The sequence below is a fragment of the Aquarana catesbeiana genome, linkage group LG01, assembly GCF_042186555.1.
Source record: "Aquarana catesbeiana isolate 2022-GZ linkage group LG01, ASM4218655v1, whole genome shotgun sequence".
Classification (NCBI taxonomy): domain Eukaryota; kingdom Metazoa; phylum Chordata; class Amphibia; order Anura; family Ranidae; genus Aquarana; species Aquarana catesbeiana.
In genome coordinates, this window is record NC_133324.1 from 146,440,957 (window position 1) to 146,465,508 (window position 24,552).

The 24,552-nt window shown below is 44.9% G+C and overlaps 1 protein-coding gene and 1 long non-coding RNA gene across 4 annotated transcripts in view; one reads left to right on the top strand and one right to left on the bottom strand.

Moving 5' to 3' along the window:
• Window positions 1–24,552, bottom strand: part of ACOT12 (acyl-CoA thioesterase 12) — a 129,449-nt gene that overhangs the window by 85,892 nt on the left and 19,005 nt on the right. The window contains exons 1-2 of one of the 3 annotated variants that reach the window (XM_073624444.1): window positions 2,949–3,086; window positions 2,279–2,556 (exon numbers count right to left, since the gene is read on the bottom strand). In XM_073624444.1, the coding sequence (XP_073480545.1) occupies window positions 2,279–2,474 (196 nt within the window). In that variant the 5' untranslated portion in view covers window positions 2,475–2,556; window positions 2,949–3,086. The other 2 variants (XM_073624443.1, XM_073624442.1) reach the window with 2 other exon arrangements.
• The window catches only part of LOC141135636 (uncharacterized), a 46,127-nt gene continuing 23,961 nt past the window's right edge, over window positions 2,387–24,552 (top strand). Inside the window, exon 1 of the long non-coding RNA XR_012243580.1 lies at window positions 2,387–2,710. This is a non-coding gene — a long non-coding RNA (uncharacterized lncRNA). The remainder of the gene's footprint in view (window positions 2,711–24,552) is intronic.

Here is a 24,552-nt window from a genome sequence, read left to right on the forward strand (position 1 = left end):
AGCAGCGACAGGGTGCATTTTCTTTAAAAGCGGAGTTCCACACAAAAATGGAACTTCTGCTTTTCGGAACCCTCCCCCCCTCCGGTGTCACATTTGGCACCTTTCAGTTGGGAGGGGGGTGCAGATACCTGTCTAAGACAGGTATCTGCACCCACTTCCGGCATAGACTCCCATGGGAGTCTGCCTCTTCCTGTCCCTCCGCGCTGTCTCCTGGGAAACACACAGCTCCCAGGAGAGAGCAGGGACCAGTTACGATGCGCAGTGCGACTCGCGCATGTGCAGTAGGGAACTGGGAAGTGAAGCCGCAACGCTTCACTTCCTGATTCCCCCACCTAGGATGGTGGCGGCAGCTGCCGAGAACCGAGCGGGTTCTCGGCGTCGCCTGCCGACATTGCTGGACCCTGGGACAGGTAAGTGGCCATGTATTAAAAGTCAGCAGCTGCAATATTTGTAGCTGCTGGCTTTTAATATTTTTTTTTTTTTAGGTTGATGTAGGTGGACCCCCGCTTTAATTTATTTCAATGGGAAACTATTGATTGGGATAAGGGGGTGGGGGCTGTATAATGAATGTAAATCCTCATGGACCCCCTGAAACCCATTCATGGACCCCAGGTTAAGAACTCCTGACTTAGAGGTGCAACAACATATAACATACCATGCAGCTAGTAGTATGTTTATTTTGTTTATTATATGTATATGAAACATGGCCAAACACGGAATGTACATGCAAGTCTTTTGGGTTCTATCTAGATCTTTATAATGTTGTTTCTGTAGAGCAAACCTTTCTCAACCTTTTTACCCCAAAAGGAACCTTTAACATCTTGTCGACCAGGCCATAGCCGAATGACGGCTACTGCGCGGTCGGCTAGTTCTGGGAGGGCATCCAGGGATGTCCTCCCAAACATGCACTTCCCGCGCACCTCCTGGGGTGCACACCCAGAAGCATCCATGATCGCCGGGTTCTTTGGACCCGGCCCATCACGGATCAGGGTAAAGGGCCGATGACAGTGGCCCTTTACCAGGTTATATTGTGGCAGGTCGACTTTCCTGCGCAAATAGTCGTAGCTGTACGGCAGTGCAGGTGCGATAGGCATGGCCTGATATTCAGAGAGGACTGCAAGTGAGGCAAGAGGCATCTAACGCCGTGTTTGCGCTTTACAAGCTCTTTTTAACCTTTTTTAATGTAAGAATCCATTTGGCTTTTGAATAAACTTACATTGTTTATACGTTTTACACTATGGGAGGCCATTTTTTGTTCTCATATGATATTTGGAACCCTGATATGACTGTGTAATTAGGAGTCCCAAAGGGAAAGTTTGGCAGCATCACATGGAGTCCTGAGCCTGGTGTAACACCATCCAGAACCGGAATTTTCAACACGCCTGGAAATTGGAGATCTGTAGCTGTAAGCCTGTCCTTACCACAGGAGATCTATAAGGCTTAATATACTTCTTACTGAGGAAAGAGCTCTGGGAGCATTAAGCTATTGCGAAGTCACGGAGATTGTGTTCAGAAGAATTCTCTAGATATATTTTTTAGAAGAATCGTTTCACCACATTTGGATATTTTGGACTTTGATCACCGTTTTCACTATTATACTTGTTTAAATCACTATCAACCAATTATTAACTTTAGTCATGATTTAGAAAGTTGCGCTGATCACTTTTTATTCACATTTATTCTTGTGCACTGTGTACACTTTAGGTCTACCAGCAGTTTTCACCTATTTTATTTATTTTTTTTTTTTTTAATTCATTTGGTAGCACAAGGGATCATACCTTTCAATGATAGAAAATTGAAAAAGGTAAAAACCGTGCTTTATACTTAAATCATCAATACACCTATGCCAAATTAAATAAACTTTCATAGCAAATACAAAACGATTGATTACTTTACATCTCTTGGTAGCACCATGATACTTTGTTCAAGAATACGATTATATTTTGATTGATCAGATTATGAGATTACATGATGGAAGCAGAAATGTGATCACTACTGTATGATCACAAATTTGAATTGTATCTTTACCATTGATTGAAGTCGACTCCCTCTTGTGTGGAATATTGATCTATATCAATATTATCTATCTATAGATAAATTATCCCTATGAGAGATTGGAAAAAAAGTATTTGAACATTTATCGACGTGTGTATGACCACCATAAAAAATAAAAAAGGGAGTCACATCAAACATGACAATACCAGCTGAGTATAGGATTGTAATTCTTTGAAAGTGAACCAATCAGTTTAGCCGAGTGTGTGTATGGGGGTCCTCTTACCTGCCAGGCAGGCTGTAGTATCGATCCATGTGAGGAGCTGTCCAGCACTCAGTTCTCCCAGGTGGTTGGAGTGCCAGGGGTAAACAGTGTGGCACATCTGGACCTCCCCCATCTCATATCCAGAGACAGCTGTGCCCTCTCTGTGGGCTGCCCCTGCATTGGCCCTTCCATCAGATGCGTCTCCAGGGAGCAGCATGCGACTCAGTGCGGCAAACTTCTGCAACAGGTGCCTGGGTGCCAGGCACGAAATCCTGGATCTGGATGCTGGGAGTGAAGTCCTGGTTATGGGAGAAGCAAGAAGATTTAATGCCAAGTATGCCAATGAGTGCTGAGTGCAGTGAATACAGAGAAGGCGGAGGGTTGTCAGTATGAAGTCTGCAGTGATGATCAGCATGGCTTATCAGGAGCAGGGATCAGATAAGGAGTTGTCAGGTAGATGCTTTCTGTTCTGTGCTGTAGGTGTATATAAGAGGCATGGGATAATGTGTTTCCATCAGGTGCCTGTCTAAGTCAAAAGCCTCAGCTGATACAAAGTACAGGCTGTTCACATGTGCTGAGGTCACTTGGGTGCAGCACACTAGCAGGGTAACATCTCTGCCTGGCATCTTTCCCAAGTGGCATCCAGCCACACCTTGCCTCACACCTCCTATTAATGCTTAATAATACTCACAGCAACTATCAATCCCAAAGCTATATATGCAGGAAAGTAAGGCTGAGCTGCTGCCTGTAGCTGTAGAAGTGTTTGCAGATCTCATCCTGTGCACTTTGCAGGACACCCTTTAATCATGTTCTGCAAAAATTAACACAATTAAAAAGCTCAGCAGTGCCACCCACAGCCTGTAGTGAGTACTGCACGCAATCGCTCATTAAAGCCTCATGCACAGGAGCAGGAAAAATGCTGCTGTTAGAGGAGTCTAGCATGCATTTTTATACCCCTGAAAGCAACTCTAGGTTATCTAATGTGCACATTGTGGCATTTACAGGCGTATTTTAGAGCAGCATGAAAGAAAAATGCCTCAAACCTGTGTGTCTAGAATAAAATAATATTTTAGCCAGTAGAATAAGTTAGATGCAGTAGCTCATAAACACAAACAGTAAAATCACCCCAAAGCTCCCAGCGGTCCCTGATTTGGAACAAAGTCCCTCTTTCCTCCTCATTTGTCCCTCATTTTGGTCTGATCTCTGCAGTTGTATATAAAATGCACTTTTTGGCCTCATGCACACAGGACGTTTAAAAAAAAAAAAAAAAAAAAAGCACCAACATTTTTCCACTTTGGCGTTAGCAGTTTTTGGCATTTGTTCAGTAAGAACACTCCCGAAAAAAAAAAAAAAAAAAAAAAAGTAAAAACGCAGCTAAACACTTCTTGTTTTTTGGCGATTTTCATTTTTACAGCTCAACAGCCTCTGCTCCTGGAGGCACAGGCTGTCATTTTTTTTTCCTACTGCCCCTAATCACTTATGCCTCCAAACACCTCTGAAAGTTTGTGTGTGCATGGACACATAAGCCAACATCAAGGGGCATTTAGAGGCAGAAAAAAAAAAAAAAAAACACCTCACTTGTGGTTTTCACTAATCATTTTTTGTATAAATCTCCTTTAAGGGGGTGTAGGCTATGCCTACATACTTTTGCTAGTAGGTGTCCCTCGTTCCCATCTCAAAAAGTTGGGGGCTGTAAACACCAATATGAACCAGAGGTGCTTACCCTTCTGCACTTAGAATTAGGAAAACAAGGTGTTCTATAAACAGCGGTGGTACCAAGAAACCTCCTTTAGCCAGTGTGCACAGGGGAAGTTGCTCACACATGGACCCAGATGATTATGACCATCACCATAGAAGTGATTCCAGTGCCGGTTCCCACATCGCATAGGACTCGCAGTTCACACTGCTCTATTAAAACCATTGCGGGTGTCAATAGATAGTTAATGACCCCCCCCCCCCCCCCCCCAAGATCAGTTCGCATATCGCAGTGCGAACTGTCAATTGGTGCAGGAATCCAATTGCATAGGTGCAACCCATTTGATCCGATTGCAGTGCGGACAAAAAAAAAAAAAAAAAAAATGTATATATATATATATATATATATATATATTCTGCACCATCTTGGTGCGAAGGCAAATTCAGCTTTACAATCTGTATGGCTGAATTTGCATCGCACAGACATCGCATGTGATCTGCACAGCAGTGTGGTGTGAATAACATGCGATGTCTAACATCACACCAGTGTGAACCCAGCCTTAAGCACAATGCTAGTCCAAACTTTTGTTTTCCTAATTTTGAGTGCAGAAGAATTAAGAACTTCAGTCTGGTTTATATTGGCGTTTGTGTCCCTATGCTGAAGTATGACATTTAATAATAGGAGGAGACATGCAGTCTTTTACCATTTTCCTTACTACTAAAAGTGAACCTGTTAGGAAAAAAGGTTACCTGTACTTGCATAGATTCTGAGCCCCAGTATATTACTAGCTCTAGGGAGACTTCACGGTGCCTTTTTAATAGAAAAGCATTGCATCTAATATTTTTTAAAAAAGGTACTCCGATCGGGAAAAGGGAGAGCTCCACAGAATTGCATGGTTAGCTCAGTAAAACTTACAAGTGAATTTAAATACTAAGCACCATTTTACAAAGGGGCGGTAAAAACATGTGGTTGATTATGTTTTTATTGCCCACGATGACCCATCTAAATTCTAATACTGTAGCTGTATGGTGTAATACAAACACAGAGTAAAAATTGAATGTCCGGCAGCCGCTTTTCAACTCTGAAAAACATTTCATCGCAGATCGCTTTTTAGAGCAGGTGGGTGTCCTAATGGTGACAACAGTGGGCCATTCCTATGAAATGTGTGTTGAAATGACCACTTTAGAAGCTCATGTGGCAGGGCAACTTTAAAGTAGAATAATTGGGGGACAAGGACAAAACGTTGCTGTCCTATATCAGGCATTTTCTTGCCAAGGAAAGGATCGCCAGGTATGAAAACTGCAGATTTAAAAATGATGCGATTATGTGTTGGGGCTGACCGCTCCAGTATTAGTTTAGCTGTAGGAAGGCGTCTAATGTAGGGGATTGTTAATTTCAGAGATTTAGAGAATGCCCCTATGCAAGAATTTCCATTTACTTTTACTGTAGAATAGGTTTGGTAAACGTTAGGAGATCATTCTTGTAATTTTGAAGCTGAAGTTTTAGGTAAGGCTTGTTTTGCCTAGTTAGATTGGTCCAAGCTGGATAAATGTAAGCGTCATACCTGGCTGGTCTCTGTGGAAGTTAGAAATCACTGCACTGTAGTAGCATCTCCCCATTAGCGTCCAGGTCCTGCGCTAAGAAGTTGTCCTGCTTCTTAGTGAACACAGGAGATCACTTGCTCCATTCAGAGAATACTTTGTATTTTCTAAGGAAATCATTCACCGATTGGACGAGGTTGAGATTGTGACCACTGTGCCTCATATCCTCTAATCAGAGAACGATTTGCGTTCACCGAGTTCCCTCCTGTGTTCAGTATACAGCAGGGCAGCTACTTGGGATGGGGCCTGGCAGCTGGCAATGTAATAGCGGGACATACTTCTGTGATTTCAAGAGTCGGGATCAGCCAGGAATGGCATATATACATTCTTACATTGGTTCAAGCTGGACAAATGTATTTATGCAAATAAGACATACATCAACTTTAGCTTTAAATTAGAAGGAGAATAACCAAATGAAACACATTCTCAAAAGAAAGATTAACCACAAATCTCTCAGTCAACATTGACTATTTTAATCCTTATGCTGCTAGCATTAGTAAAAGGATAGGAAAGTATTCAGTAGAAAAAAAAAAAAAAAAAGTTTTTTTTAACAAGTTAACACATTCCTTCTGTTACTTTCTGGTTTCCAGACCTAGGCAAATGATGTCCTTTATATCACAGCAGTCTTCAGGAGGAGGATTTTTTTTTTTTTTTTTAAGCCAATCACACACTCCTGTCTGCATGCCAGAGCATGGGCAGATGGATTCCAGGAAGTAAATGCTACACGAATCATCTGTTCTTACTCAAGATGGCTAGAAATGCTAGGGGTGTTTTTCAAAGTGATTTCTCAGCAAAAAAAAAAAAATCATGGATGGGTGGGGGCGTTTGATTGGAATAAAAATGAATTTTAATAGCATTTTCGGTTTGTGGTGTAATTCCACATTAATCCCTATATCCAGAGCTAATGTACAAATGATTCATAGTAGCTGTATCAATCTACTAAAATCACTAGCAGTTTAATAACCAAGTAGCAAATTATTGCCAAGAGGAAATAAATCAGTCACACAGTTGTTGCATTGTGCGATAATGCTACTTCAAGGCTACTTGTGTAGTTTATACAATAGCTAGTCATTTGTGTCACCTCAACCATCACCGTGCTTTGGGATTATTCATTAGCGATCTTAGTAGCATGAGCCATTGAAATAATGTCGATAATTGAGGGCAACTGATTGTTCAATTGCACCACTGAAAGTCTCTTGTTTTGGAAATGACAACAAGCCATTTATTGCATGATATTTTAGAAGCATATCTGAACTTCTGATAATTTGTGCACTCCTAGGCTACAGCAACGCATGACATTTTAATCACTTCATAGCAGGAGATTTAACACCTTGATGGCAGTTGCTTAACTTGCAGTGTATTGGTTTCAGTAAAGACAATTCTCACCAAGGAGCAAGATTTCTTGCTTACTCTGACACTGTCTGGGTACAGGGAATTAGGGTCACCGATCACCACTCTGATATCACAATAAAAGCTGATTTTATTCCAAAAATATAATAATAATAAAAAACAACAACACACACACACACACACTACACAGAGAAATTCTATACTATTTATAAACAGAATTGCATATTGAAAAAAGTTATTTAGCATGCATATACTGTAGTCTGCTTTACAAATTAGTAGGTGCAACACCAATGGGTTAACCCATAAAGGTTTTATGTGCCTTCCATAATCCACATTGATCAGAGTCCCAAAATCTATTATTTAAACAGATGGTGCTCTTGTATTCAGATTAATGGAATTATAAATCCCTGTTGTAAAACAACAGACCAAAGGCCTGTAATGTTTAATGTGTTCATTGCCCATAAATCCTTACCTGCTGGCCATCTCTGTATCTTTGACTGCCACACTCTACAAACTATTCTGTGGACCAATGTATGCTTTTTAGCCACTGAGCCAGCTCCTGTGCCCAAATCTAGGTCTCACTCTTAAACTGTGACATAGGCCATGAAGCCAGCCTTTGGCTTCCTATAGGGCCCACAGATATTTATGGTGTGGAGCAGCAGAGCCCTGCACTATGTATGGTGTATAAGTACTATTCTGGGGGAGGAGTTATTACTGGATTAAAATTCATTACTAATTCAGGCCATGTTTTCAGGATCTTCCTGGTGAAGCACAGACGATGATCTTTTCCAGCTCAGGCTAAGGAATCTCTTCCTTAGTAGCAGTGGTATACAAGCTGAGCTTTCAGGTTATTCTTATTTGAATGTGGGTTGGGTAATTACTGGTTTATTCAGGGAGTCACCTATTTAAAACAGAGAAATTACATTTTGGGCAGGAAGGGATTTCATTTGAGGGTGTGCACAGAAGAGGGTTATTTACTAAAAGGAAACCTGTAGTAAAATAAAAAAATAAAGAAGTAAAAACCATTGTTGATGCAACTTTCCTTTAGATTTACCAAAACCATATAATATGAGGTCAAACCTAAACACTTTCAATTTGAAAGCAATCAGGAAGGCCCTTCTACTACATAGTTGAAGGTAAATCTAAAGAAAATTGTATGGTGTATGGCCAGCCTTTACACAGGTACTGATCCATTGGCATTAGTAGTTTCTGATTTCACCTGCTGCATGCTTGTTATGGATCAGTATCTCAGAAAACATTGTGGTCAGTATATTACAGTACATGACAGTGAAGCACCTAGCATTTTTACAAGGATGTCTGCCATGCCATCTTCCATACTTCTTTCCACAGGTATAAAGGGCTATTTTTTTTTATCGTGGCCCAGTAACTGTGTTTAATTCAAGCAGTCAATAAGGGCTCTTTCACACTTGCATTTACATTTTAAAGCAGCCTAACTCATTAACACACCTAAAGGGTTAATGAGCATTGAGCATGTGTTTTACAAGCGTTTATGTTGCGCCAGGCAACACTTCTCAAATGCCCTGCGTGTATGTTTTTCTTTTACAAGGCTAAAATGGGAAATGATCACTTTTGATGTTCTGTAACCGCACTGTGAACGCCATAGGTGCGTTACAGTGCATATAAAGTGCAGTTTTGGTGCGCTTCAATAATGCTCTGCAAGCAGCATTATTTTTGCCTCGGAGCAATGCTAATGCTGCAGTGTGAACACCTCTATCCGCTCCCTATCGCTAATCATAGACATTGAGACATTTCCCGGTCTATGCAGCTGCGGACCAGGTAATGTCTCACTGCCTGTGATTAACTGTGTGCAGTGTCGGCTTCCTGGTGGGATCGGGCAGATGGGTTGGGACTAGGATTCCGAACACCCCCGTGCTCGTTCCTAGTCACCACCCTGCCACTCCCCCACATCCATTCAGAGATAACTTTGCATTCACTGGGAAAAATGCCCTCCAAATGGCTCCAGAGCCAAGCGAATGACCCCTTGTAATTACTATGCGGCTGCTTAGCACAGGACCCGGAAGACTCAGAGAATCACTGAAGAAGCAAAGAAGACTACACTGAGTCTCCACTTCTACATTGATCAACCAGTTATGTGTAGCAAAGTCCAGGACCTCTAGAGGCCTAATGGTGACCTCCAGAGCAGGGCCGGACTGGGAATAAAAACCAGCCCTGGAAAAAATATCATACCAGCCCTATAGCATTATTATACCAGCCCAACATCATAACGTCATTATTTTTCAGCCTTGTTCATGAAAGGGAAAACCATGCATTTTAAAGCACATTTGAAGACTGTATTATATACATATATATATATATATATATATATATATATATATATATATATATATACATAGAAGGCAGATATGAGCACATAGGGCTATATATATATATATATATATATATATATATATATAAAGCAAATTCCAGTTAAAAGTGGTAAAATCGTCCATCATCAAGGGGCACCCCAGGAACGAGGGGGGGACTCTGGTTTCCAGAGACCACCTTCCACAGAAGAATGGGGGGGGGGGGGTACTAATATAAGGGGGAAACCTTTATATCAGTGCCCCCTTATATTATTGTATTCGCTCCCCCCTTACATCAGTGACCCCCCCCCCCCAGACTTGACTGGCGGAGCTGTCACTGACCTCCTCTCAGGTGCACTGTGCAGGGCTCAGTCAGATGGCTCCAGGTTGGTGGCTCTGGTTTTATCCTATAGTCTCCTCCCCACAGTCCACATATGACTTCTCCCATGACCACCATCCTGGCGGCACTCCCACTCTTAACTCCTCTCCAGACTCCCCCTCAGAGACTGCAGACATGATATAAGACAAGACATGGTCAGAGATTGGGGACATGATACAAGTGATGTTTAGAGACTGAGGACAGAATACAAGAGATGGCTAGAGACTGAGGACAGGATACAAGAGATGGCTAGAGACTGAAGACAGGATACAAGAGATGGCTAGAGACTGAAGACAGGATACAAGAGATGGGTAGAGACTGAGGACAGGATACAAGAGATGGGTAGAGACTGAGGACAGGATACAAGAGATGGGTAGAGACTGAGAACAGGATACAAGAGATGGGTAGAGACTGAGAACATGATACAAGAGATGGTCAGAGGCTGCGGATATGATACAAGAGATGGTCAGAGGCTGCGGATATGATACAAGAGATGGTCAGAGGCTGCAGGCATGATACAGTAGATGTCAGAGGCTGCAGACATGATACAGGAGGTGTCGGAGGCTGCGGGCATGGTACAGGAGATGGCTAGAGACTGCAGACATCATACTAAAGATGGTCAGAGACTGCAGACATAGTACAAGAGATGGCCAGAGACTGCAGACAAGATACAAGAGATCAATGCAGCCTCACCAGTGCCCATAAAATGCAGCCTCACTGTGCCCATCAATGCAGCTTTCCCGTGCCCATCAATGCATTCTCACCGTGCCCATCAATGCAGCCTCACCGTGCTAATCAATGCAGCCTTACCGTGCCCATCAATACAGCCTCGCCATGCCCACCAATGCAGCCTCAATGTGCCCATCATTGCAGCCTCATGGTGCTCATCAAATGCAGCTTTACCATGCCCACCAATGCAGCCTCCCTGTGCCCACCAATGCAGCCTCCCTGTACCCACCAATGCAGCCTCCCTGTGCCCATCAATGCAGCCTCCCTGTGCCCATCATTGCAGCCTCCCTGTGCCCATCATTGCAGCCTCCCTGTACCCATCAATGCAGCCTCCCTGTGTCCATCAATGCAGCCTCCCTGTGTCCATCAATGCAGCCTCCCTGTGTCCATCAATGCAGCCTCCCTGTGTCCATCAATGCAGCCTCCCTGTGCCCATCATTGCAGCCTCCCTGTGCCCATCATTGCAGCCTCCCTGTGCCCATCATTGTAGCTTCATGGTGCCCATCATTGCAGCCTCTTTGTGCCCATCAATGCAGCCTCACTGTGCCCATAAATGCAGCCTCACTGTGCCCACCAATGCAGCCTCGCTTTGCCCACTAATGCAGCTTTGCTGTGCCCACTAATGCAGTTTCTCTGTGCCAATGAATGCAGCCTAACTGTGCCCACCAATTGCAGCCTATGTGTGCCCACCAATTGCAGCCTATGTGTGCCCACCAATTGCAGCATATGTGTGCCCACCAATTGCAGCCTCTGTGCCCACTAATTGCAGCCTCTGTGTGCCCACCAATTGCAGCCTCTGTGTGCCCATAAATGCAGCCTCACCGTGCCCACCAATGCAGCCTCGCCGTGCCCATGAATGCAGCCTCACTGTGCCAAACATTGCAGCCTCACTGTGCCAAACATTGTAGCTTCATCGTGCTCATCAATGCAGCCTCTCTGTGCCCATCATTGCAGCCTCTCTGTGCCCATCATTGCAGCCTCACTGTGCCCACCTATGCAGCCTCACTGTGTCCACCAATGCAGCCTTACTGTGCCCACCAATGCAGCCTCTCTGTGCCCACCAATGCAGCCTTGCTGTGCCCACCAATGCAGCTTCGCTGTGCCCACCAATGCAGCCTCACTGTGCCCACCAATGCAGCCTCACTGTGCCCACCAATGCAGCCTCACTGTGCCCATTATTGCAGCCTCACTGTGCCCATAATTGCAGCCTCACGGTGCCCATCAAATGCAGCTTTACCGTGCCCTTGAATGCAGTCTCGCTGTGCCCACCAATGCAGCCTATGTGTGCCCACCAATTGCAGCATATGTGTGCCCACCAATTGCAGCCTCTGTGCCCACTAATTGCAGCCTCTCTGTGCCCACCAATTGCAGCCTCTGTGTGCCCATCAATTGCAGCCTCGCTGTGCCCATAAATGCAGCCTCGCCGTGCCCATCAATGCAGCCTCACCGTGCCCACTAATGCAGCCTCACCGTGCCCATGAATGCAGCCTCACTGTGCCAAACATTGCAGCCTCAGTGTGCCTTTCATTGTAGCTTCATCGTGCCCATCAATGCAGCCTCCCTGTGCCCATCAATGCAGCCTCCCTGTGCCAAACATTGCAGCCTCACTGTGCCAAACATTGTAGCTTCATTGTGCTCATCAATGCAGCCTCTCTGTGCCCATCATTGCAGCCTCACTGTGCCCACCTATGCAGCCTCACTGTGTCAACCAATGCAGCCTTACTGTGTCCACCAATGCAGCCTCTCTGTGCCCATCATTGCAGCCTCACTGTGCCCACCTATGCAGCCTCACTGTGCCCACCAATGCAGCCTCACTGTGCCCATTATTGCAGCCTCACTGTGCCCATAATTGCAGCCTCATGGTGCCCATCAAATGCAGCTTTACCGTGCCCATGAATGCAGTCTCGCTGTGCCCATCAATGCAGCCTCCCTGTGCCTCCCTCGCTGTTCTCTATGGGGCGGTCAGTGAACATGTATACTTAAGCTGGACCAATGTAACTATGTAAACAAGAGGTACCTGGAATTTAGCTTTAATGTTCCCTTTAGCTCCAGTTTGAAAGTGACCCTTACAAGTAAGGCTGGAAGGGAGCATGTGTCTTTTAGACACATGCCCCCTTATATGACACTACAGTGAGAGGAGAGCCTCCACTGCAGCATTTTTATTGGACAGCTTGTTCCAATGGTGCTTTACCATTGGTCCAAGGCTCTAAGCTTTCCATTAAGCTCAGTGCTTCTGACAAGAAGTGAGAGGCACTGTGAGCTCATCCACACAGTCTGCTGCAAACAGAGTGTGCCAGCTTATATTTAAACTGGCTTCTCTATATGTAACTTCTGACAGGCTGCACAAATCATATCTCCTAACCGTATCTCCAGAATGATAGATGGCAGGAGCCCCAAATTGACCAGTAGTAGCTACCAATCCCCCAAATTTGGGGTCTCTGTGAACACCTAGGTCCCCGAGCTACGACCCTCGAAGCTCGATCATTTGGGGGGTTTTTTAGGTTTTTTTCTGTTATGTTCATGGCAGGGGAGGCTCTGCCTAACTTTTTTCTTTACAGGTACATTTTGAAACTACTCAGTGATTTTTAAAGGGGGAGAGGGTGCTGGCAGTATAAGGCCCCTTTCAGATGAAGCAGAATCTGCCAAGCAGATCCGCCTGCTCTGCTGATCCCCGCTGAGCAGGCAGATGATAGGTCGGCGTCCACTCCGCTATGCAGAGCGGACATGGACACAGCCCGCTGTTCTCTATGGGGCGGTCAGATGGGAATGGACCTTATTTCTGTTTCCATCCGACTGTCATCCGATCCACTGGACAAATGGGGAACGTGTCTGTTTTTAGAGGACTAGATCGGATGCCAGTGGCTGTCAGCGAACACATGTTCGCTGACATCCGCCGATCCATAGAAAACAATGGGTGTTCCGATTGGGTCTGCCTGAAAAATGGACAGGCGGACTCGATCGATCCACTGGTGGGAAAGGGGCCTGAGAAGACCTTGCCTTTTACTGATTTAAAGCCTAATTGAACCTTCAATTTAAATTAGATAAATACATTCCAGGTGCATCAAAAGTTTTACAGTTTATTTTCTTTAGAAAACAGCTGCAGAGTTGAATCCTTGCTCTCTGTGGGAAAACAAGTTACATGTGTTACTGCGTTGCGGTGCAGTTCATTTTGCATGACACCCCAAAGCACTGAGGTGATGCACTAAGTTTTCAGAGGGCCCTGCACTCTCCCCTGCACTCTCCCCTGCACTCCTCTCAAATTAGGATGTATGGCTGAATCCCTAGAGCTGCTTTGTCTGCATTCACTTCCATAGGCTGCTGGTGCAAAGCTCCAGGAACTACAGCCACATAGACAAATGCCTCATTCACGCTGTGTGGGTCTCAGCGCCCATGTGAATGAGGCCTATGACATTAAACACCTTTTGTGTTGATGCACCTTGAATTTATCTGAGTTAATCTGAAGAATTAGTTATGCTTTTATAGACTGGCTGCATGGTTGCATACAGATTTACTTTGGTCCAGTTAAGTATCAACAGCATAACATACATTTGTATAGTTCATGTAGACCGTATTCCAATTTATAATCATAAATAACCCAAAAAAGACTAAGGGCAGAAACTAAATGCCCACCACCACTCCTTAATTATCAAGCATAGGTCCTCTTGTCCATTAATGTAAAATTTGAACTAAAATGCATATTACATTTTTTCTTATCGATTATAGACAGGGCCGTCTTTAATATTGATTGGACCCTGGGCAAAAAAAATCTTGCAATCCCCCCCCCCCCCCATGCAATTTCACTCTCCACCTGCTCTGAGGCATACAATAAATAGCAGTTTACTGTATCAGATCAGGTTGCAATTGCGATTGGTTGACAGTGGTAACAGCATATCACTACTGCTTACTGACTGGTTGCTAGAGGTTACAGCACACATTATGGCTCACTGATTAGTTACTAGAAGTTACAGCAAATGATTTCTGCTTGTTAATTGGTTGCTAGAGATTACTGTACAGTAATACTGTTTACTGATTGGTTGCTAGAGGTTACAGCACATCATCTCCTCACTGCAGAGGGGTATGATATACATATGAATGCCACCTTTATTTACATATCAATGCCGCCGGCTGCAGCTATTTACTTATGAATGCCGCCGCTATTTACATATGAATTCAGGTTATTTACATGTAAACACAGTGTCTGCAGGTGAGTCATCTGTACACAACAATAGGGCAGATCTGGGCAGCATTAGTACCAGCACTTCACACTGAGATATCGGGTCACAGCACAGGACTAAACTTTCAAGGGACAAGGGAATTTAAACTAGGATAGTTGGCAAGTATGAGGCAGCTGCTTTGGGCCCCACAACAATGACAGGGCCCAGGGCAGCTGCCCCTTTTGCCCTGCCTTAAAGACTGCCCTGATTATAGACAAATGTTGTAGCATCTGAAACTCAAACGGTTAGAAGAATTGTTCTTGTTACCAACACCAAGTAGTAGATTTTCACCTGTGGTCTCCCAGTGCAGTGTAGAAGAATAAAAGGAAGAATTTAATTGGCTGCTACATCCAACTTTCCTTGTTTTAGGCCGGGTTCACACTATTGCGAACTGGATGCGGGTTTCCCTGCATCCAATTCCCATGTCAGGAGATTGTGATTGGCTCTCAATGGAGGCTCTGGAGCGAATTGCACAGAGGTCCTGTGCATCTTCTGGTCCGTTTCAGGTCGGATTCAGCCAAAAATTTCTTGGCTGAATTTGGGCCGAAATCGGACCTGAAACGGTGAACAGGGACGCACCGGACCCCTGCTGTGACCTACTCCGTACTGCAATGTGAACCCAGACTCAGTAACTTTGATAAATTGGGCTCAGTAATAACTCTCCAACACAAGAGGGGTAGCAGCAGCCCAAAAGTCCCTAAGATCTCTCAAAACCATCTGTACTCACCAGAGGCGTAACTAGAATCTTGAGGGCTCCGGTGCAAAAAGCCATGAAGGGCCCCCTGACCATAGCAAGGGCCCTTCCCACCAATCCCGGGGCTCTTTACTCCCATTGCAGGCCCTTTATTATGGACCCACAGTGAATTCCTTACATATATTCTGCAGCGGTCCCCCCTCCTGCCGTCTTGGGACCCCCCCACAGTGGCGGAACGCCAGGGCCCAATCCCAACCGAGTCCCTGGTAGTTCCACCACTGGTGTCAGTAGGACAGTGGACGGTGTCAATATGGTTGTGGACTGGTCAGTAGGGCAGTGGATGAGGTTAGTCGTTTTTAATTTTAATTTTATTTTTAAATTATTTTATACCATTTTTTAGGAGCCCCATTGGGGGGCTTTGATGAAATATCAGGCGTCTAAACAGTCCTCTAATGTTCCACCTTTGAGACAGAGAAAGGAGATTGAAAACACATCCCTCAATCTCCATCTCTGCAGCCTCAGTTGTACAGAATGAATGGACAGGAATAACTGTACAGAGCTTCCAGTTCATTCCCAAACTGAAGCATAATAAACACAGTTTATTATGCTTCAGTTATGAATGGACAGAGTGAGGGTGTTGCCAATCACTCACTGTGTCCGTTCAGAAAAACAAGGGGTGGGGGGGTCAGAATTACAGGGGGGTGGCAGTGTGATAAGAGGGGGGGCAGTATGATGGGGGTCTATTGTAAAAAGAGGGGGCAGTGTGACAGGAAAAGGGTACCTGGGAAGTGTAACAGGAGAGGGGCAGCGTGTTAAGAGGGGGCACTGTGAAAGGAGAGGGGCAGGGTTACAATGGTGGGCAGTGATACAACAGGGGAGCAGTATAACCGGGGGGAACATATACCACTATATACTGCTGCCCCTCTCATCCAGGTGTAGACGATTGTGACATAGGGGAGCCGCACAGGCCCTCTGAAGCATGGGGCCAGGATGCAATTGCGACCCTTGAGAGTGACCCCTATAGTTACGCCTCTGGTACTCACACAAGGCCCAAGGACAGCTGTTGGCCTCCTTCCAACTTCCAAGTGGCACCTTATTTCAGTGATACCATACCAGATCTTCAGGAGACATCCCCTCAGTCAGCTCTCTCTAGGGTTCGAGCATCCACGCGCTCCAGTCGCCCACCTGAGGCCTCACAAGTAGCAAGCACATGGCAGCACTGCCCTAGAGGGCAGTAGCAGCCCTCCGGGCTGGACTGGTCCTCTCCAGGAAAAGACACTGAGCTCAGTGTGCTCACATAATATAAAAAATAACAAAGGTAGCAGCGCTAATATCCCTAAGTGAATAATAAATACTAAATAGTGAAATTAACCTTAATATTTTACCAAGAAAATTATTAATACAAAATTATAAACACCAACAAAACTTAATGTATTAAACCAACATTCATTGATACAGCCCTAGCAGAGCAAAATAATAGTCCATAAAAAGTGTTGTAAGAAGGCCTGGGCTCAAATTCCGGTCTTCACAGTATATAAAGTGATTGGGTAAAACATTCCTCCACCCCACCACTGTGATAACTCAATATGAAATGCGCGCTTACCACAAGGCAAGCCCAAAGGAGCTTGCGACCTTAACCCGGTCGGGGCCTCTATCTGGATGGACTGGTAGGGAACAATCTCCACTTCCTATAGCCAGAGGGGATGATGGATAACACTGCTCCACCAAGCCACAGGGGATTGGTCACACCATGGAGAGATGTATATGTAACTCCAAATGTAAGGGATGGTTCCCATTCAGAGGTTCCCCGGGAAAAGAAAGGGAAACACCATAGCGTAATCCTGGTAATTTCAAATGAAAAAAACGAGCATAAGAAAAAGATATCGAATTCCCTTTGTTAGAGGTGCTGCAAGGCGTCCGTAGCCCACCCTACACGCGTTTCGTCGTCAAACTTCTACTGGGGCGTGACCGGGTTAAGGTCGCAAGCTCCTGTTGGTGTTGGTGTTTATAATTTTGTATTATAAATTTTCTTGGTAAAATATTAAGGTTAATTTCACTATTTAGTATTTATTATTTACTTAGGGATATTAGCGCTGCTACCTTTGTTATTTTTTATGTTATTGTGTGTATCCCACATAGAGCGGCTGCTTTTTTAGGATTTTTTTCAGAATTTTGACATTTTTTTTGTTTGGCTATTCACACTATTATTCTTTGAGGCACGATTTGTAAAGAACTTTTTGTGTACTACAGCGCGGTATTCTTTCCATTATACATATGCTCACATAATATATACAATCTCCCTGCATGCCTCAGGGCCCATCAGCCTGGGACTGGCCAGCCAGGGCTGCATCAATATTCATGCTACCATCCGCAAAGCTCCACACTTCTCAAGCTCTCTGGAAGCAGAGGGAGCTATCAGTCTGGTAGCAGCTGAGAACACTGAGCAGACCTGAATAGTCAAATACAGCTGTACTAAATACAGTAAGCAACTAAATTTACCTAACACAGCAATTGCAGCCACACTGAATACAGCGCAATAAATTTACCTATCAAAAACACAGCCCCACAAAACACAGTGAGCCAACATTAAACCTATGTATCCAATCTTAGTGCCTATTTAGGAAGATGCTACATAGTAAAGAAGAAAAAACCCAGTGGTGATAAAACATCAATGATATAAATTTCATTTGGGTACAGTGTTGCATGACCGAGCAATTACTAGTTAAAGTAGCGCAGTGCTCAATAGCAAAAAATGCCCTGGTCATGAAGCGGGTAAAACCTTCTGGTGGTCAAGTGGTTAAATAGGTATGGTTTACTAGCAATGGCTTTCTGGGGTCTGGGGTCACAAATCATGCACTTGCGTCCTGGCCCGTGGGGGAACCCCACGATGGCAGGAAAGGGGCCCGCTGCAGGACCGTAATAAAGAGTTCCATGATGGGAGTAAAGGGCCCCAGGATTAGTGGGAAGGGCACCGGCTGGGGGCCAGGGGGGCTCTTCATGGTTCCTTGCACCGGGGCCCTGAAGATTCTAGTTAAACCTCTGGCTGTGGTAGTTCATTGATTCTTCCTGTCAGTGTGAAACTGCCTGCCCATATCATATACACTCAGACAGCTTGCACTCAAAGTCTGCAGGAGATCTGCTAATCGCTGGTGGAATGCTTTCCAGGCTCCTAAAAAAATAAAAAATAAAATAGTAAATGCACATTTTTTTTACCTGCAAAAAATGTGCATTTATTATTTTTTTAAAAGGTGAACTTATCCTTTAAAGGGGTTGTAAAGGTTTTTTTTAAAAAAACAAACATGTTGTACTAACCTCCACTGTGCAGCTCGCTTTGCACAAAGTGGCCCCGAACCTGGTCTTCTGGGGTCCCTCGGCGGCTGTCTCAGCTCCTCGCCGCAAGAACTAAACACCTTAATGCGAGCTCTCTCGCATGGTGTTTAGTTCAGTGTTTAGTTCTTGCGGGCGCGATCCCGTGATACAGCCGGTGGCTATAGCTGCTGACTGTATCACTCGACCACGCCCCCTGGGGCGTGCCGCGTCATTGGATGTGATTGACAGCAGCACGAGCCAATGGCTGCGCTGCTTTCAATCCATCCACTATAGCCAATCAACGGCCAGGCTGAGCGGCAAAGAGGATGTCGGGAGCGAACTTTCAAGGGGTCAGGTAAGTAAAACAGGAGGGCTGGGGGGACCGGCATTGTCGGATGTTTTTTCACCTTAATGCATAGGATGCATTAAGGTGAAAAAACGTGAACCTTTACAAACCCTTTAAGGTTTAAAGAAACATTATTTCTGTGTGTAATTTTTAATTATATATTATATGTCCTGGGGACAGCCATATTTGCACAATACATACACAGGCTCTGCACTATGCAATGCTATGTAATGGTTGTCCTTTACTGCTACTCCAGTCCACACAATGGATGTCTATGAGCTGGGTGACTCTTTGAACACAATGCCCTCCCTGTGTGGCTGATATCTTATGTTATCAGTAAGACCCCTTTCACACTGAGGCAGTTTTCAGGCGTTTTAGCGCTAGAAATAGGACCTGTAAAGCACCTGAAAATTGCCTCTCATGCTGCCTGAATGTGAAAGCCTGAGTGCTTTCACATTGGGGCGGTGCGACTGCAGGACGTTAAAAAAAGTCCTGCAAGCAGAATCTTTGGGCCGGTTTGGGAGCACTGTATACAGCGCTCCCGAAACACCCTGCCCATTGAAATGAATGGGCAGTGCTTTCGAAGCGCCTGAAAAGCGATTCGGAAGTGCAGCAACACAGGCGTTTTTAACCCCGTCTTTGGCCAAAAAGCGCCGCTTAAACAGCGCTAAAGCGTCACTAAAACGAGCGGCGCTTTAGCGCTGGCGCTCGGGTGGCCCCAGTGTGAAATTAGTCTTAGAGAAATTGAAGAGTAATATAAAAATACAGAGCTCCCTCTAGTGGCTAATCTATAAATTGCTCTATTTAATAAAATAGAAAAATGGCAGGGCAAGCTTGTATTAATGTGACAGTCAAATACAAAATCATTTCAAGGTAAATACTTCATTAATAACTTTTAATACATGCTCACTTTCTGTATTTACTTTACAGAGCAGAATTTCAATATTACATACAGTATATGCAGACCAATTTATTTAGTTAAAATAATTTGGAGTCTGTGTGTAAAAAAAAAAAAAATTGTGTGGCAGCATTGTCGATTGTCCATAGCAACCTATTAAAGTCCAGTGACAGTCTAAATAAAAGCACGCTGTGATGCTGTATTTGTATTTATACATCAAGGTGACTTCTTGGATTGTAAGGAGAGTTTCCACACTGATAAGGTTACACTGCCTTCTCAGGCAATAATAATGTGTAACTAGATCCTGCCTCCCATGCGTTATCCAGTCATACACACATAAACAGCATTTCATGTAATTTGAAGAAGGCTTTTATTTAGTGAACGTTTAGTACTAATTACTGTGTAGTCTTTGTATACTATCCAATAGTGAGGTATTAGACCGCAAGCCAGATATTGTGATTTTTTTTTTTCAGTGCTGCTGGCTTGGGCACATGGTTTGGAATTTGCTCTAGACGCACATAATGTGATGGTGAATTTCTGCATTATTTCAATGTTTCTTGAATACATGTGTAGCACTGACCCCCGAAGGAGCTGCTGTATTTTAATTGGGCCTGTACTCTGCTTCGTTACCCCTTTAATTTCTCTCAATCCCCCTGACACAGCTGTGGTGTAATATAGTGTGCAGTAAAAACCCTAAAGACAATTTCTCAATATACAATGTAATATACCTTTTTGTCTTTACCTTTAGTGTCCAGTCTCCACCTGGTCATTGATAATACAAAGGAAAACAACACTCCACACAAAAATACTTAAACGAGAACTTTGTTTACTGTATTTGCATTAAAGTAGAACGCAACAATAGTGGTACTGTCAGACCAACGTAGTGTGACAGTCAACTGATTTCAACTTACAAAGGTATTACACAGATGTAAAGTGTTTGAATAAGCCTGCTAATAATGTGTCAAGGAAAATGGGACAAATGGCAGAGTGAACTGTATAGCACAGTCTTTAGGGAGCTCCCATTACTTGATATCACAGTAACTTTAATATGGCAGTAAAACACAAAGCCTTGTGTGTTATTAGACAGTCCTTCTTTTCTTCTTTCTTCTGCTAGCTATGAATAAAGTGAATTTGTAATTCAATGGTTAATGACTCCCGATACAAAGCAAGCTGAATATTGAATCAAAGTTATGGTACAGCCGTACTGCAACTATCTCTGATGCCAATGACACAGTACCAGATCCTCAATGGGATACAGGCCTGGGGCCTATTTTTAGCTCAGTCTAATTCTTCTGATTTTGCTGTGTGGGACTATGGATCCCAGCAACTCTGTATTGTACAGATGGATGTGTAAAAGTGCATCAAGGAAACTTTTGGGCAACAGCCCCCTCACCCAACCAGGTCAGTGTTGTCAGAAAGTTCCACTCCGGTGTACAGGATCCTGTCCCGGCTGGCCGGCACTGCTGCGCTGCTCCGCTCCCCACAACGAGACGTTCCGGGACTCCCAGATGGCTCCGACAGTCTTCTCTGGCTCCTTCCCAGTCTTGCTCCACCGTCAGCCCAGCTCACTGGTATGTCACAGTATTGCTGCTCGGATCGCTCTTCCGTGGAGGTAGCCCGTGCTTCACTTGAGACCTCACGCAGATCCTCCCAGGCTGGCCATGCATTTCTAAGAGCCCTAAGATGGCCGCGCTGAGCCCTTTTATAGTCTTCCCACAATGCAGTTCTGTTCTCCTGATGTTCATGGGAGTTAATGGCCATTATGGGTAGGTCAAGTTAATGTCCAATGTAAACAAACAAAACACTTCCTGTCAACTTCTCACATAACCAGAAAGAAAGAATAAAATCAAGTCCATACACAATTTTGGTCACTAGATGGCACCAGATACTAAGCTATAACATAGCACTAATTTAAATACCCTGTTTCCCCGAAAATAAGACCTAGCGTGATTGTCAGTGATGGCTGCAATATAAGCCCTACCCCTCAAATAAGCTCTAGTTAAAGTCCTTGTAGGTCTTATTTTCAGGGTAGGGCTTATTTTCGGGGAAACAGGGTAGGGCTTATTTGGGGGGTAGGGCTTATATTACAGCCATCACCGACAATCACGCTAGGTCTTATTTTCGGGGAAACAGGGTAGCAAAAATGTGACCGTTACACATGGTAACGTTTTTCTCACTTCTTCCTCCTCTTTAACCCATTTTGACACAGTTAAAGTGCACCTGTGCCCAGACTATGGACAATGAACTATTTACGTATTCCTAACTAAGGCCCACATATAGGGGGGTACAGCCAGTCCTCCAGTACCTGGACCAGGTCCCATCGGGTCGGGGTCACCTGGGCCTGGAAGCGTACACAGCAGCCAGAGTGAAGTGATTGCCGAAATTCTGCTAGAGATGCTTGACTGACAGCTGATACCATGGGCTAGGGCATGGTCACATGTGGCTAAGCAAGGAAGGGATTGCCAAAATGACAGCACTTTTAATCATTCATGTCAGGGAGGCAGGTTGAAGGGAAGAAAAAGGGCGGAGCCTTTTCCATCCTTATGTCTATCAGCTTGCCATTATAGGGGAGGTCTGTTAAAATCCTTCCAGGAAGGAAAATTAGTTAATTTCCTCCTGATGGGAATCGCATAAATATTTGGGGTGGAGAATGGCTAAGAGAGACCTGCCTGGCAATTTGAAAAAGAGAAACCAGGAGAGAGAGAGATGACCTAAGAACTATCCTTTTTAGCTAAACACAAGAAAAAAGCACCCCTCTACTATTGGGTACATCAAGATACACCACCATTGGAACAGGACTGCTGAATGATCAATTGAGAAGGTGTTAATTTGAATAGACTTGTGAAGAGAACTGTTAGAATAAAATTGAGTTGGACCTCCGACCTTAGGGGAGACTCAATGTCTTCAGGGAATTTCATGTTAAACACCTATGGTTGTATGCACCTTCCAGAGCGATTGACTAAACTCCATTTTACTTTAGGCACACTTTATCTGTTTTAATGCAATGTTTTACACTATTGAAAACTGCTGTTTTTATAGATAAAAAAACGTGAAAAAAAATTGATTTGGACCAAGCTTATGGCTGCTTCATGTGTCTGAAGTGGATTATTAGTAACCTTGCTGCTGTGAAGTGGGATAGTACTTCACACTAGACTGTACATCTCATGGATCACATGGAAAAGAGGGATCCTGGTGTACCCAACTGTGGACCCTGGTTCAGGCTAGGGGATTGTGGCTGATAGGGAAATGAAAACCTGTTCTTGAACCATGTGCAAGACACGTGGCCCCGTACAGTGAATGTCCCCAGCTAAAGGCTGCATCCCAATTGATATGAATAGGACCACCCACACACAGATGCACAGAACACCTGTATATCCTGTAAGGGCAAACATAGCCTTTCACACAGGTGTACACCTAAATGCCCTTGTGAATGGTGTTAAGGCTTGTGTAGATGTCCTATAATTTGGCCCCAAGCTCCTTTTCTTTCAACACAAGTCAATAGTAATGCATAAAAAGCAAAAAATAGCATATAGGAATCTGCTGCCCTCTACTATCTGAATTTGTAGATGCTTGTAAATATATTATGTATGCACTTCCTGTCCCTGGGCCATTGGCTTTGAAACCCCAGAAGGAGAAAGTGGAGAGAGCGAAGGAGAGAGAAAGTCTCAGTCATATGTCCTGTCCATGCTGCTCAATCCATACTTGCCAAAAGTCCAATTTTCCTGGGACAATCCCCACTTTTGGGCCCTCATCCCGATCAGAACTCGTCCTGTTTAAAATCCCAGGATTTTGCTTTTGTCCTGGGAAATCTGGGCTGTTTTTGGCAAAAACTGCAGCGGGCTACAAAAATATGGCCGCCGCACTTATTCCTTGCGTGTTCAGTGGAGAGGGGAGGGGCAGCCAATCGGCTTCTCTCTTTAGTGTACAAGTAGACAATTCTCTTGCACACTGAAGCTGAGTGGTTGCACGGATCAGAGGCCCCTCCCCTCTCCACTGAACACACGGGGAAAGCCGGGAACTCATGTAGCTGCCGCCAACCCTCAGCCCATGTCCGACAAGAGGAGACACCAGATGTATGGAGGGGCCCCGCTGCTGGGGACACTGATGTAAGGAGGGGCTCCGCTGCTGGGGACACTGATGAAAGGAAGGGCTTCACTGATGGAGACACTGATGTAAGGAGGGGCTCCACTGCTGGGGAGACTGATGTAAGGAGGGGCTCTGCTGATGGGGACACTGATGTAAGGAGGGGCTCGCCTGCTGGGGACAATGATGTAAAGAGGGGCTCCACTGCTGGGGACACTGTAAGGAGGGGCTCCGCTGATGGGGACATTGATGTAAGGAGGGGCTCTGCTGCTGGGGACACTGATGTAAGGAGGGGCTCCACTGCTGGGGACACTGATGTAAGGAGGGGCTTCGCTGATGGAGACACTGATGTAAGGACGGGCTCCACTGCTGGGGACACTGATGTAAGGAGGGGCTCCACTGCTGGGGACACTGATGTAAGGAGGGGCTTCGCTAATGGAGACACTGCTGTAAGGAAGGGCTCCGCTGCTGGGGACACCTGATGTAAGGAGGGACTCCGCTGGGGGCACCACCTGATGTAAGGAGTCCTTACTCCCAGCGGAGTCCCTCCTTACATCAGGTGTCCCCAGCAGCAGAGCCCTTCCTTACATCAGTTGGGGGGCACCTGATGTAAAGACAGACTCCGCTGGGGGCACCTGATGTAAGGATGGACTCCGCTGGGGGCGCCTGATG